At 41.4% G+C, this 15,097-nt stretch overlaps 2 protein-coding genes across 6 annotated transcripts in view; one reads left to right on the forward strand and one right to left on the reverse strand.

Annotated features, from left to right (window-relative positions):
- efl1 (elongation factor like GTPase 1) overlaps positions 1-3,915 on the reverse strand; it is a 109,286-nt gene extending 105,371 nt beyond the window's left edge. For 2 of the 5 annotated variants that reach the window (XM_052507794.1, XM_052507793.1), the window contains exons 1-7: positions 3,879-3,915; positions 3,385-3,495; positions 3,184-3,251; positions 2,927-3,011; positions 2,671-2,804; positions 1,440-1,577; positions 965-1,203 (exon numbers count right to left, since the gene is read on the reverse strand). In XM_052507794.1, the coding sequence (XP_052363754.1) occupies positions 965-1,203; positions 1,440-1,577; positions 2,671-2,804; positions 2,927-3,011; positions 3,184-3,251; positions 3,385-3,475 (755 nt within the window). In that variant the 5' untranslated portion in view covers positions 3,476-3,495; positions 3,879-3,915. The other 3 variants (XM_052507795.1, XM_052507796.1, XM_052507797.1) reach the window with 3 other exon arrangements.
- Positions 3,916-4,013: 98 nt separating this feature from the next.
- On the forward strand, positions 4,014-13,722 carry saxo2 (stabilizer of axonemal microtubules 2). Its single transcript, XM_052507798.1, has 8 exons — positions 4,014-4,139; positions 5,853-6,032; positions 6,425-6,627; positions 6,888-7,249; positions 7,773-7,997; positions 10,749-10,868; positions 12,696-12,817; positions 13,236-13,722. Exons 1-8 carry the CDS (start codon positions 4,102-4,104, stop codon positions 13,381-13,383), a joined length of 1,398 nt encoding a protein of 465 aa, XP_052363758.1. The 5' UTR covers positions 4,014-4,101; the 3' UTR covers positions 13,384-13,722.
- The last annotated feature ends 1,375 nt before the right edge of the window (positions 13,723-15,097 follow it).

The raw sequence follows: 15,097 nt of genomic DNA on the forward strand, positions 1-15,097 counted from the left end.
GGCACAGATCTGGGGAAGGTCCCCAAGCATGGAAGGTCCCCAAGAACACAGTGGTTTCCATCATTCTTAAATGGAAGAAGTTTGGAACCACCAAGACTCTTCCTAGAGCTGGCCGCAGGCCAAACTGAGTAATTGAGAAAGAAGGGCCTTGGTCAGGGAATTGACCAAGAACCCAATGGTCACTCTGACATAGCTAGATTTCATGGAGATGGGAGAACCTTCCAGATGGACAACCATCTCTGCAGCACTCCACCAATCAGGCCTTTATGGTAGAGTGACCAGACGGGAAGCCACTCCACAGTAAGAGGCACATGACAGCCAGCTTGGAGTTTGCCAAAAGGCACCTAAAAACTCTCAGACCATACGAAACAAGATTCTCTGATCTGATGTAACTAAGATTGAACTATTTGGCTTGAATGCCAAGCGTCATGTCTGGAGGAAACCTGGCACCATCCCTATGGTGAAACATGGTGGTGGCAGCATCATGCTGTTGGGATGTCAGGATTAAGGGAAAGATTAATGGAGCAAAGTACAGAGAGATCATTGACGAAAACCTGCTCCAGGGTGCTCAGGACCTCAGACTGGGGTGAAGGTTCAACTTCCAACAGGACAACAACCCTAATCACACAGCCATGACAACGCAGGAGTGGCTTTGGGACAAGTCTCAATGTCCTTGAGTGGCCCAGCTGCCAAATGTACTTCAACAAAGTACTGAGTAAAGGGTCTGAACACTTACGTAAATGCAATATTTTTTTTTTTGCAAAATAATGCCCTTCTGAACAGACCCAAGGCTACAGACCCCCAAGACCTTTAGAAGACCAGCTTCATATTCAGTAGGAACCAAACATCCCCAAAAGGGGAGTGACTACCTCCTGAACATGTCCAATAAGAAATGCTGGTTTTTGTTTTCAGTTGCAAAACGTTTTGCTACGGTGTGCACTAATGCATATAACCCAGGACCCACCTGAAGCCCCATCCGTCTATGGCACTGGCGAAGACCACATTCCCCTGGTCTGGAGAGAAGTAGAGCTGGGAGTCATCCGAATCCTCTAGCCCAGCGCTCCAGTCGTACACCTGCTCTGACCCGGGACACTCAGCAGGCTCGATGTCCCCCTCCTCCTTATCTTCCTCCGCCCGCTCCTCTTTCACCGCGCGGTCCTCCAGCACTTTGGAGGTAAACAGAGAGCCTGTCACTGCATTCACCTGTGAGGAGGGAAATACACTTCTGTTTAATACACTTGTTTAATACACTTGTGTATTAAGAATCATAAACGTTCCAGAACATGTCTCTGTTATAACTGATTCCTTAACCGAAAACAGGACATTCAATTCAACTTACCATCAGGGGCAATTAATTGCGTGCTACTTATATGGCAGGTATACTGTTTCTGTCTTGTTTTTTGACTAATCACACCTGTCTTTAGAGGTCAGGGACTCACCTGTTCTAGAATCTTCTGCAGGTGTGTGTAGGCTTCCTGAGAGGTGAGCTTCAGCTCCATGATGAGCCGGTCAATCTTGTTGATCACCAGCACAGGCCTGATGTTCTCCAGCCATGCCTGACGCAGCACTGCTTGGGTCTACGGACGGATGGGCGGACACACACACACACACAAACTGATACTCTGAGTAAATGACCAAGTGTCACATCAACAAAGACAAAATGAAAATGCCACGAAGTTGAGAAAGTAGAGCGACAAATATATTTCATATCACATTCCAAAACAATGACAGGGATTTTTCTGCAATTTAAATCCTTGCACAGGCCACCCTTTTCGGGTCGCCTAAGTCCAAACAGCGTATATACATGTTTTATTATTAATTTTCGGGATGAAAACACACCTTGTGTAAACTGAACCATCTAAAGCCAGATATAAAGTATGTATAGATCTTTTTTCAAATAATATAATATTTGAGAACTAACAATCATGCAAATAAAAGCTAGACAGTAAGGGAGAAAATTCCCAAAACAATGAATTAAGCAGTCTTGAAAAACACAGCAAAATGCATAGACTTGCAGGAAATTAGCTTTAAAATTAGCTTTAAAACTGCCACATTTTCTCTCAGCTCCATGGTAGAATATGTAGAATCTCAGGAAATGAATTCTAAAACTGACACATTTCTCTCAGCTCTAAGGCAAAATGAGTAGAATTGCTGGAAATTAGCTTTAAAACTGCAGAAAATACATTTCAGCTCTATCGAGAAATGTGTAGAATTTAAAGAAATTTGCAAAAAATGCAAAAAGTAAAAACTCAATGATAAAGTATGTGTGAGCTTGGTGCCCCATTTCCATGAAACTATTTAATGAAACACTAATGCAGAACAGGTAGTTATTTAAATAACCTTTATTTAACCAGGCAAGTCAGTTAAGAACAAATTCTTATTTACAATGATGGCCTACTCCGGACGACACAGGGCCAATTGTGTACCGCCATATGGGACTTCTAATCACAGCTGGTTGTGATAGAGCCTGGAATTGAACCAGGGTCTGTAGTGATGCCTCTAGCACTGAGATGCAGTGCCTTACACCACTGAGCCACTCGGGAGCCCCAAGGCTATAACCTAAGTTCATAAGTGTCCAAAATCCCAATCTATTCACTAAATAGTGCACTACTTTTGACCAGAGCCCTAGGGTGCCATTTCGGACACAGTCATTGCCTGCAATTGCCTTACCTGTGGACAAACTCCCTCCACAGCATCTACGATGACAATGGCCCCATCACATAGTCTGACGGCGGTGGACACCTCAGACGAGAAGTCCACATGGCCCGGAGAGTCAATCAAGTTTATCAGGTAGTCATTCTCCCCTGAGACACACACACAGGCACACACACACACACGCAAGGGTCAATTAGACGGAGACAAGTAGTCCGCCTCACAACAGGTCTCAACGTATCCAAGTCAACACGTTCCTACTGTGTTGTCTTACCAGAAGCATAGTGCAGTGAGATAGCGCTGGACTTCATCGTGATCCCTCGGATCTGCTCATCCTCCCGGCTGTCCAGGTACCTCAGCTAATACAGAAACAACATCAGAACACAGATGTATACATGACCATATCACAGATCAATGTGTAGATCAGGGACACACAACTAGATTAGTAAAAGGGCCAAATAACAAAGTCTGGCTACAGTAGTATGACAAGGATAATACCACTACAGATGATTGAGATCAAGTCATACTAACCTTTCCGGCTAAGCGACTTGATATAATGCCATTGCTGGCCACCAAGCTATCTGCCAGAGTTGTTTTGCCTACAAAAAAAGATAGTGGTGGATATGAATGGAGTGTCACTACAAATGGTCATGCATGCAAACAACTGTCATCGTGACCCTGTACAGTATTATCCCGTGCAACATTCTCAATAATCAAGTCAATGGAACCTACCATGGTCCACGTGTGCCAGAATGCACAGGTTCCTGACGTTGGCTGGATTCTTCTGTAGTGCTTTGATCTTATCCAAACTGGTGTGTCCCATGTTTGACTGCTTTGGACTAGCTAAGACATCAGGCGAGGAAACAAACTTTAGGAGATATCATCTAGTAATGTCACTATTACCTAGCTAGCTAGCTACTGCAATAAATACTGATCAGTGCCAGTGCACTCAACACAGCAAAGTTAGTTAGTAAGACAACAACACACCTCCATTCTGAATGACAGCAATACAAAAGGTGCTTGATATGTAGCTGCAACTTACAGTATTTTACAATATGCTGCACTCAGCTAAAAGAAACGTGGACAACAATGTTAGCGTTCTATACAAAGTAGTATATTACTATATATGATTCATAACCTAAAATAAATGATCATATCATATAAGAAATCTCAATATTATGCGACAAAAGTCACATAAAACACAAACGTGGACACAACTCACTCACGTTGTTTGCCCGGAACAATACGTAAAATGTTGACGCCGCTGTTTAAATGACGTAGTACGTTACGTCGTTACTAGGACGCTCAAGGGTTGCTGGGGTAACGTGCTGCTTCCATAGAAACAAAACTGCACAGTAGCGCGAGCTGTCCACTGAGGTATAAAAGAACGGAGCTTTCGGGCGGTGTTTGTGGGATTGCAGAAACACGCTCGCCCCCCCCCTCAAAGACATGAAACGGCTATGCATATGTGAGATCTGCAGCTGTGGGTAAGGAGGATGTATTGATTTAGTCTAGTAAAAAAAGTATGATTACATTCATGAGATTACCTTGTTTCCACAAGTTTGTGTGTGAATAAATGATTTCCGTGCGTTAATTTAGGAGTGACTAACTAGTGAATTGACACGCGTATGCCAAGTAGTGCTGGAGTTGACATTAACATGGAAATATTGTATTTATATTATTGACTAACATTCATTATGAATCACTGTTGTAAAAACTCTGTCCAATCCATTCGCTACAAAACTAGAAATGCTGATATTCTTAGAACGACCCATATGGCATTGTAAATTGTCAGAAATTGACTGTCACAAGAATGAGTATTCAGCGGCAAAATAAATAGACACTTTTGCCATTTTTCCAAGTTGTCCAATGGCTAGTCATGTAAAAAAATATTGCCCAGAAAAATATTGTTGCACTAATGACCGACTGAATAAAACGTATCCTAGATAGTTGCGAACATAGCTACGATTTGCCTTTTTTGCATAGTCTAGCTACATTTGTCATTTCACCAATACAAGGAGACGTGTCTGGCTTTATTTAGATCTGTAGGCCTACCATAACTCACAATGCTGTGTAGCTAGCTATGTCTCTATTATCACTTGCTCAGACACTCATGAGTAAAGACAACGCCCTTGGCCCTTGGTTACACAGAAACTAGTGCATTTCTTATTGCCCTGAAACGATATCAGCTATTCAAAATCCACAGCAATCATTGAAAATGTAGCCCATGATTTCTGACATTGGTATCCTATTGATTACAGTTGTCAGTTTATTCAAGTTCAGTTTATTTTCTTCTACTCTTTATTTTACCCCCAACTAACTATGTTAACACAATACTCCAATGTAGGGTATTATCATGTTTGGTTTATTATCATGTGATTGTTGCACAATGTTTTCATACGCCTTTCAAATAGGTCAGTGAATGCAATCATGTTTTCCTGATTCTGAGTCAGACCATGGGTGAATTATGTTACTGTGCCTGTTAAGTCACCATGTTTTCCTGATTCTGAGTCAGACCATGGGAGTGAATTATGTTACTGTGCCTGTTAAGTCACCATAGATGCAATCATGTTTTCCTGATTCTGATCAGACCATGGGAATGAATTATGTTACTGTGCCTGTTAAGTCACCAAATGTTTTCCTGATTCTGAGTCTGACCATGGGAGTGAATTATGTTACTGTGCCTGTTAAGTCACCATAGATGCAATCATGTTTTCCTGATTCTGAGTCAGACCATGGGAGTGAATTATGTTACTGTGCCTGTTAAGTCACCATAGATACAATAGAAATGCATGTCTGATGCATCATATTGAGTTAAATGTCTGTTAATCTAAGATGAAATACAAGTCTGGCATTCTTTTAAAGAATTCACACCAAGTTCAGTCAGTACACATTCATTGCATTGCATAACCAGGTAGATAATTGCTCACACCCAGCCTGCTGGTTTCCATTCTGCACTTAACTAAAGGAAAAGTTAAGATGACTAGTCTGTTATTTCATGCAGAGGATGCTCTTTCTAAGTGTAGGGTGGCATGCTACGTAACTAGCCTAACTCGCTGCCAGTAATTGCATTGTAAATGAATACTACACTATTGGTATTGTGTTCATTAGTCCACTGTTAATGCACGTCAGAACATCTATCAAGATTAAGATAGACCACGTTCAGTAAAATAAAGTTTTGAACTTTGCCCTCTCTCTAGACGCCATCGCTGCCCCCACCGACCCACAGCTCTGTATGGAAAGCCCAATGTGACATGTGTCCTGACCGAGTACACAGAGAAGTACCCCGCCTATGGAGGATACAACCCGCCCCAGAGCCTGAAACCAAAGCCTGTTAACCACGGTGACCGGGGGAGAATGGATGGAACTACTACATTCAAGTAAACGCCTTAGTCATGGATCACACCTTAATGAAACACCAATCCCTTTCAAGTACACTACTTTTGGCCAAGAATGCCACATAGGGCAGGGGACAAAAGTAGTGTACAACCAAATGTAAGGGAATAGGGTGCTATTTGAGCCTGTGTCAATCTTCTGCTATTCAACCACTCTCATTTAATGCAAAGTCCTTTGAGGTACACACACCCCTCATGTGATTTTGAGGGGATTTTGGAAAATGTACCTTTAAGTGGTCTCTAAAAATTGACCCGATTCCATATTCCAAAGTCAACCTCTTATGTAGATATCACTAACTATATAAATTAGGAGTTATCCACAGAGGTCTCAATCCCAAATGAATGAAAAAGACTGGTTACTCTCTCGCTCTTCCTAGGACTGACTTTATTCCCTACGTGGTGACTCGACGCCCGGGGAAACAGCAGGCGGAGTACAAACCCAAACCTGGAGACATAGATCTGGGGACCACCTACAAACAGGACTACAGCCTTTATGAGGTCCAACCCTTCGCTCCTTCCAGACCCAGTGAGAGGGTACGCACAACAGGGCACAAAATGGATACAGTGCCTACATACAAAGGTGAGCTATTCTGAGTTGTTTGATGACATACCAGACATATTACATATGACACATTTCTACAAGGGGTACCGCACAGTGATCCTTATTTTAGTATTATATAAGAAATATTGGCATTTAAAGTTAATACGTTGCAATTTCTATGGGATATTTTATACATCAAAATTACATAATAACAAATGCTCTCTATAAATAAACTATGGTTATAACCAAAACTAACACATACAAATCTTTTAATGTTTCAACTCTTTTAATGTTTCAAGAGGATTTCCGACAGTGGGAGATGTGCAAGCGGGAGCTGAAGAAACCCGACCTGACCTACCACCCGCCAGATGCCAAGTTCGACGGCCACACCACATTCCAGGACGACTTCCTCTCCCGAGGCCTTGCCCCCAGGGAGAGCTTCAAGCCCTCCAGTATCCCCAAAATGTCCGATACCCCCTTCGATGGGGTGACCAGTAACCAGCAGTGCTATGTGTCCCACCCTCTGGAGGCACGCTGGGTGAAGGCTCCAGAGCCCTATAAACCCAGTAGCCAGCCCCTACAAGACCTCACCACCAACCGTAGAGACTACCAGGGCCTGCCAGGACAGCTGCCCCAGAGCTATAAGCCTAACCCTGGAAAGGTAACGCTGTGTTTAATGACATCTCACTAGTCACAGACTATGTAATCGAGCATCTGATCAAATTACACATGATTTTAGTTCTAGGTTAACCCAGATTAATATCTCACTAACTCACTCCTCTTCACTTACCTTTTCTGGCCAGTGATAACGTCAACTGGTATTTGATCATTAGGAGACAGTGGCTGATGAAATATCTCTGGGTGGTAGCCTAGCGGTTAAGAGGTTGGGCCAGTAACCGAGCTGACTAGGTGAAATCTCTTGATGTGCCCTTGAGCAAGGCACTTACAAGAGCAATTAGAGTTAAGTTGCTCTGGATAAGAGCGTCTGCAAATGACTAAAATGTTTTTAAAAATCTCTTAATTGAAGTGCAGATTCAAGATAGACGTGTAGTTTTGTTTGAATGTGTTGTTATTTTCAATGTGATTATCTGGTGAGTTGATATATGTTACTGAGGTGAAACCAAAGTCAAATGTCCATCTGAGGGTGAACAATAAACCTCTATTCCACTCTACTCTGTTCCTAGGTGACGTCTGACGTTCCCTTTCAGAGCAGCACAGAGTTTAAGGAGCGTTTCCAGCAGTGGCCCGTGGCCCTGCCTCAGCTGCACAAGAGCCTGCAGTACGTCAGCCCCACAGAGCACATGGACATGAGCACCACGTCTGGTTCAGTCTACGTCCAACACAACATCCAGCCCTTCATCTCTGCCAAGCCTTTCAATCGGCCCACCAAGTCATCAGCTCCCTTCCAGGTGGGGATGAGACGATACAGGCATTCAGAAAGTATTCAGACCTCTTGACTTTTTCCACATTTTGTTACGTTACAGCCTTATTCTAAAGTGGATTAAATATTTTTTTGCCCTCAATCTCCACACAATACAGCATAACGACAAATCAAAAACAGGTTTTAGAAATTTTGGCAAATGTCAGGTTCGATGGGGAGAGTCACTGCAAAGCTATCTTCAGGTCTCTCCATAGGTTCGATCAGGTTCAAATCCAGGCTCTGGCTGGGCCACTCAAGGACATTCATAGACTTGAACTGAAGCTACTCCTGCGTTGTCTTGGCTATGTTCTTAGGGTCTTGTCCTGTTAGAAGGTGAACCTTCATCCCAGTCTGAGGTCCTGAGTGCTCTGGAGCAGGTTTTCATCAAGGATCTCTGTACTTTGCTCCATTCATCTTTCCCTCGATCCTGACTAGTCTCCCAGTCCCTGCCACTGAAAAACATCCCTACAGCATGATGCTGCCACCACCATGCTTCAGCGTAGGGATGGTGCCAGGTTTCCACCAAATGTGACGCTTGGCATTCAGGCCAAAGCATTCAATCTTGGTTTCATCAGACCAGAGAATCTTGTTTCTCATGGTCTGAGAGACCTTTAGGTGCCTTTTGGTAAACTCCAAGTGGGCTGCCTTTTACTGAGGAGTGGCATCCGTCTGGAAAATCTACCATAAAGGCCTGATTGGTGAAATGTCATTCTGTCAGAGTCATCTGAGGATGCACCTGAGCTCAATTTCAAGTCTCCTAGCAAATGGTCTGAATATTTACAGTGCATTCAGAAAGTATTCAGACCCTTTGACTTTTTCCACATTTTGTTATATTACAGCCTTATTCTATTTAATCCATTTGAAAAACAAATCATCATGAATCTACACATGATACCTCATAATGACAAAGTGAAAACAGGTATTTAGACATTTTTGCTAATTTATAAAAACAAGTACAAATAAAAATTTTCCATAAGTATTCAGACCTTCAGACCTTTTGCTATGAGATTCAAAATTGAGCTCAGGTGCATCCTGTTTCCATTGATCATCTTTGAGATGTTCCTACAACTTGATTGGAGTCCACCTGTGGTAAATTCAATTGATTGGACATGATTTGGAAAGGCACACAGCTGTCTACATAAGGTCCCACAGTTGACAGTGCATGTCAGAGCAAAAACCAAGGCATGAGGTTGAAGGAATTGTTGATAAAACTGCAAGACAGGATTGTGACGAGGCACAGATCTGGGGAAGGGTACCAAAAAATGTCTGCAGCATTGAAGGTCCCCAAGAACACAGTGGTCTCCATCATTAAATGGAAGAAGTTTGTAACCACTAAGAATCTTCCTAGAGCTGGCCGCCCAGCCAAACTGAGCAATCGGATCAGAAGGGGCTTTGTCAGGGAGGTGTAATGTTTTTGATATATTTTTGCTACTACCTGTATAGATGGTCATTCTGACAGAGCTCAAGAGTTCCTCTGTGGAGATGGGAGAACCTTCCAGAAGGACAACCATCTCTGCAGAACTCTACCAATCAGGCCTTTATGGTAGAGTGGACAGATTCTCTGCTGATAAAACCAAGATTTAACGCTTTGGCCTGAATGCCAAGCATCAAGTCTGGAGGAAACCTGGCACCATCCCAAGCATGGTGGTTGCAGCATCATGCTGTGGGGATGTTTTTCAGCGGCAGGAACTGGGAGACTAGACAAGATTGAGGGAAAGATTAACGGAGCAAAGTACAGGGAGATCCTTGACGAAAACCTGTTCCAGAGCGCTCAGGACCTCCGACTGGGGCCACGGTTCACCTTCCAACAGAACAATGACCCACACAGCCAAGACAATGAAGGAGTGGCTTCGGGACAAGTCTTTGAATGTCTTTGCAGCGACTCTCCCCATCCAACCTGACAGAGCTTGAGAAGATCTGCAGAGAAGAATGGGAGAAACTCCCCAGTTTATTTGATTCATTTATTTAACAAGGCAAGTCAGTTAAGAACAAATTCTTATTTACAGTGACGGCCTACCGGGGAACAGTGGGTTAACTGCCTTGTTCAGGGGCAGAATGAAAGATTTTTACCTTGTCAGCTCAGGGATTCGATCCAGCAACCTTACTGGCCTAACACTCTAACCACTAGGCTACCTGCCACCCCAAATACGTGTGCCGAGCTTATAGCGTCATACACAAGAAGACTGTAAATTCAACAACGTACTGAGTAAAGTCTGTGAATAATTATGTAAATGCAATATTTCCTTTTTATTTTTTTATTTTTTTACTTCTCCTTCCTTTGCCATTATGGGGTATTGTGTGTAGATTGATGAGGAAAAACATGTATTTCATCCATTTTTGAATAAGGCTGTAACGTATATAGTTTTTTTAAAGTGACGGGGTCTGAATACTTTCTGAATGCACTGCACCTGTTAATATATTGCTGAGCTGATATATCGTTTAACGGTTATGTTGTTGTACTTATATGTATTGCCATACTGATATCGTGTCTTATTGATATGGATGTTCTGATGTAATATTATATTACATAATATTATATTATTATATTATTGTTCACTAAAGTGTTTGCTGTTAAATTCTTGGGAGATTATTTCAACAGCACATAAATATGATAGAATATATGTTTTATTCCGTTCAAAACGGTGCGTTCTCATTTTGTCCTGTAACCGGGTCAGTTGGGATTTGTTGGGGTACGTTTATTGTAGCATCAAAATGAACGTTCCCACCCCACTACCTCCAGGTCTGCACCACCATGAGGAATGACTACCAGCCTTGGGAGGTCAAGAGACAGGCCATGATCAAGAAGCCTGAAGAGATGCAGAGAGCCACCGGAAGGATGGACCACCTCACCACTTTCAAGGCAATTCAAGACTTCTGTTTCCATTGGCATGCCAGGGCAATTCTCAAATCACACCCTGCCTATAGAAAAATACTTTTGGGAGGAGCACAGGATCAGCTACATTGTATCACCTATGGAGCTGTTTTAGGGGCTAAGTGCCCTGCGGAAGGACACAACAATAGGAGATATTATAGTACCTACCATCTGAAATCACCGGCCAGTTCTCAGTACTGCCTCCATGGAGTGCACTAGTTTTGACCAGATATGGGTGGGTTTAGGGTGTTCTTTGAGACACTGCTCAATTATCTACACTTAATACACTCTTAGAAAAAAGTGTTTCAAGTTTGTTCTTCGGCAGTCCCCGTAGGAGTACCCTTTTTTTGGTTCCCGGTAGAACACTTTTGTGTTACAACCAAAAAGGGTTCTTCAAAGGGTTATCCTATGGTTTATCCTATGGTTTATCCTAAGGGTTCTCCTATGGTTTATCCTATGGGTTATCCTATGGGTTATCCTATGGGTTATCCTATGGGCTATCCTATGGGTTATCCTATGGTTTATCCTAAGGGTTCTCCTATGGGCGTAGCCGAATAACCCTTTTAGGTTCTAAAATAGCACCTTTTTCTCTAAGAGTGTAGCAGAGCCCCTGTCTCTCTTTGGCTCTAGGCCAGATTCTTATATTTTTTTCTAAGAGTGTAGCAGAGCCCCTGTCTCTATTTGGCTCTAGGCCAGATTCTTATATTTTTTTCTAAGAGTGTAGCAGAGCCCCTGTCTCTATTTGGCTCTAGACCAGATTCTTATATTTTTTTCTAAGAGTGTAGCAGAGCCCCTGTCTCTATTTGGCTCTAGGCCAGATTCTTATATTTTTTTCTAAGAGTGTAGCAGAGCCCCTGTCTCTATTTGGCTCTAGACCAGATTCTTATATTTTTTTCTAAGAGTGTAGCAGAGCCCTGTCTCTATTTGGCTCTAGACCAGATTCTTATATTTTTTTCTAAGAGTGTAGCAGAGCCCCTGTCTCTATTTGGCTCTAGGCCAGATTCTTATATTTTTTCTAAGAGTGTAGCAGAGCCCCTGTCTCTATTTGGCTCTAGACCAGATTCTTATATTTTTTTCTAAGAGTGTAGCAGAGCCCCTGTCTCTATTTGGCTCTAGGCCAGATTCTTATATTTTTTTCTAAGAGTGTAGCAGAGCCCCTGTCTCTATTTGGCTCTAGGCCAGATTCTTATATTTTTTTCTAAGAGTGTAGCAGAGCCCCTGTCTCTCTTTGGCTCTAGGCCAGATTCTTATATTTTTTTCTAAGAGTGTAGCAGAGCCCCTGTCTCTCTTTGGCTCTAGGCCAGATTCTTATATTTTTTTTTTCTCAGAGTAGACCAGATTCTTATATTTTTTTTCAGAGCAGAGCCCCTGTCTCTCTTTGGCTCTAGACCAGATTCTTATATTTTTTTCTCAGAGTGTAGCAGAGCCCCTGTCTCTCTTTGGCTCTAGACCAGATTCTTATATTTTTTCTCAGAGTGTAGCAGAGCCCCTGTCTCTATTTGGCTCTAGACCAGATTCTTATATTTTTTTCTCAGAGTGTAGCAGAGCCCCTGTCTCTATTTGGCTCTAGACCAGATTCTTATATTTTTTTCTCAGAGTGTAGCAGAGCCCCTGTCTCTATTTGGCTCTAGGCCAGATTCTTATATTTTTTTCTCAGAGTGTAGCAGAGCCCCTGTCTCTATTTGGCTCTAGGCCAGATTCTTATATTTTTTTCTCAGAGTGTAGCAGAGCCCCTGTCTCTATTTGGCTCTAGGCCACATTCTTAGAAGCCATTATTTGAACATCTATTCTATTTGATTGTATTCTCTTATCCAGGCCCATTTTACACCCCACGAACTGCAGCCCAATGTGAGCTTCAAGCCAGCTCACGCCCCCTTGAGGGCTGATGCCCCATTGGAGAGCGGCACCATGTACAGCACAGAGTTCACCCCCAAGAGGTAACACACACACACACAGTTACCCAGCAGAGATGCACACACACGCTGAGCATTTCGCTGCACTGTTTATACCTGCTGCAAACTGTGTACGTGATGAGTAACATTTGATTTGACACACACACACAAAGTTAACCTACAAGCATTTAGTCTGGAGTCCCCTGGAATCAGCCGTTACATCCCAGGAGGGACATCAAACAAAAGTCAAGCTGTTTTACTACCTGATTGAAATGAATGAATGTAAAACTGCATCACTTTTATAACCTCAAGCTTAATACGTGCTAGAGTTGTGAATTTGTGGATGATTATGATGTGCTGAACTTGCAGCAAGATTATTTTCCACGAGCGAACAATAAAGTTATTGCATTTTCTGGTATTTTATCGTATATCATTCAGGTAATGGTATGACTTTGTGTTGTAGGATCAGCATTTGTCCAGCTAGCTACGACTCCCTGCCGGGCTTCGTGTTTGAGGACAGCGACGACAGGGGACACAGGTTCTACAGGAAGTTGCCATCTAAGGACACTAACAAGATGGCCACCGGCATGGCGGTGGCTGTGGTGTCATAACGATTGACCATGATATTTGGTGACCAATGCTTTTAATCTTAAAAAGAGCGTGTGAAGGCAAAACTACTTTTGTTTGGTCTGTTATGTTTTCATTTTATTTTCCTACTACCTGTATAGTAATTGATAGTAAGTAAGTATCAATGATGTGATAATCAAGTGGAACCAATAATTATGAACAAACAGGCCATTATAAAATAAACTTCCCTGTATTCTGGTTGATGGTTTCGATTGAATAGTTGGCTAATCTTTGTTTTACAAATTTGCGAATCATTAGTCATTAAAACAAGCACTTCATTTCTTAATGAATTATCCTTGTGTGTCCATGTGCCAAATTCTGCATCAAGTAACCAGTCACACATTTATTGAAATTCAAACAATGCAGAACTTTCAGGGTTATTTTCATAGTCCAAAATAATGGTTCAAAGTGCAAAAGACCGGAAACGTCATTATAATCTGTCAGTGTGATTTCATATGAAACGTCATTATAATCTGTCAGTGTGATTTCATATGAAACGTCATTATAATCTGTCAGTGTGATTTCATATGAAACGTCATTATAATCTGTCAGTGTGATTTCATATGAAACGTCATTATAATCTGTCAGTGTGATTTCATATGAAACGTCATTATCTGTCAGTGTGATTTCATATGAAACGTCATTATAATCTGTCAGTGTGATTTCATATGAAACTTCATTATAATCTGTCAGTGTGATTTCATATGAAACGTCATTATAATCTGTCAGTGTGATTTCATATGAAACGTCATTATAATCTGTCAGTGTGATTTCATATGAAACGTCATTATAATCTGTCAGTGTGATTTCATATGAAACGTCATTATAATCTGTCAGTGTGATTTCATATGAAACGTCATTATAATCTGTCAGTGTGATTTCATATGAAACGTCATTATAATCTGTCAGTGTGATTTCATATGAAACGTCATTATAATCTGTCAGTGTGATTTCATATGAAACGTCATTATAATCTGTCAGTGTGATTTCATATGAAACTTCATTATAATCTGTCAGTGTGATTTCATATGAAACGTCATTATAATCTGTCAGTGTGATTTCATATGAAACTTCATTATAATCTGTCAGTGTGATTTCATATGAAACGTCATTATAATCTGTCAGTGTGATTTCATATGAAACGTCATTATAATCTGTCAGTGTGATTTCATATGAAACTTCATTATAATCTGTCAGTGTGATTTCATATGAAACGTCATTATAATCTGTCAGTGTGATTTCATATGAAACGTCATTATAATCTGTCAGTGTGATTTCATATGAAACGTCATTATAATCTGTCAGTGTGATTTCATATGAAACTTCATTATAATCTGTCAGTGTGATTTCATATGAAACGTCATTATAATCTGTCAGTGTGATTTCATATGAAACGTCATTATAATCTGTCAGTGTGATTTCATATGAAACGTCATTATCTGTCAGTGTGATTTCATATGAAACGTCATTATAATCTGTCAGTGTGATTTCATATGAAACTTCATTATAATCTGTCAGTGTGATTTCATATGAAACATTATAATCTGTCAGTGTGTCATTATAATCTGTCAGTGTGATTTCATATGAAACGTCATTATAATCTGTCAGTGTGATTTCATATGAAACGTCATTATAATCTGTCAGTGTGATTTCATATGAAACTTCATTATAATCTGTCAGTGTGATTTCATATGAAAC

Source organism: Oncorhynchus keta, unplaced genomic scaffold, assembly GCF_023373465.1.
Source record: "Oncorhynchus keta strain PuntledgeMale-10-30-2019 unplaced genomic scaffold, Oket_V2 Un_contig_3157_pilon_pilon, whole genome shotgun sequence".
Taxonomy (NCBI): Eukaryota; Metazoa; Chordata; class Actinopteri; order Salmoniformes; family Salmonidae; genus Oncorhynchus; species Oncorhynchus keta.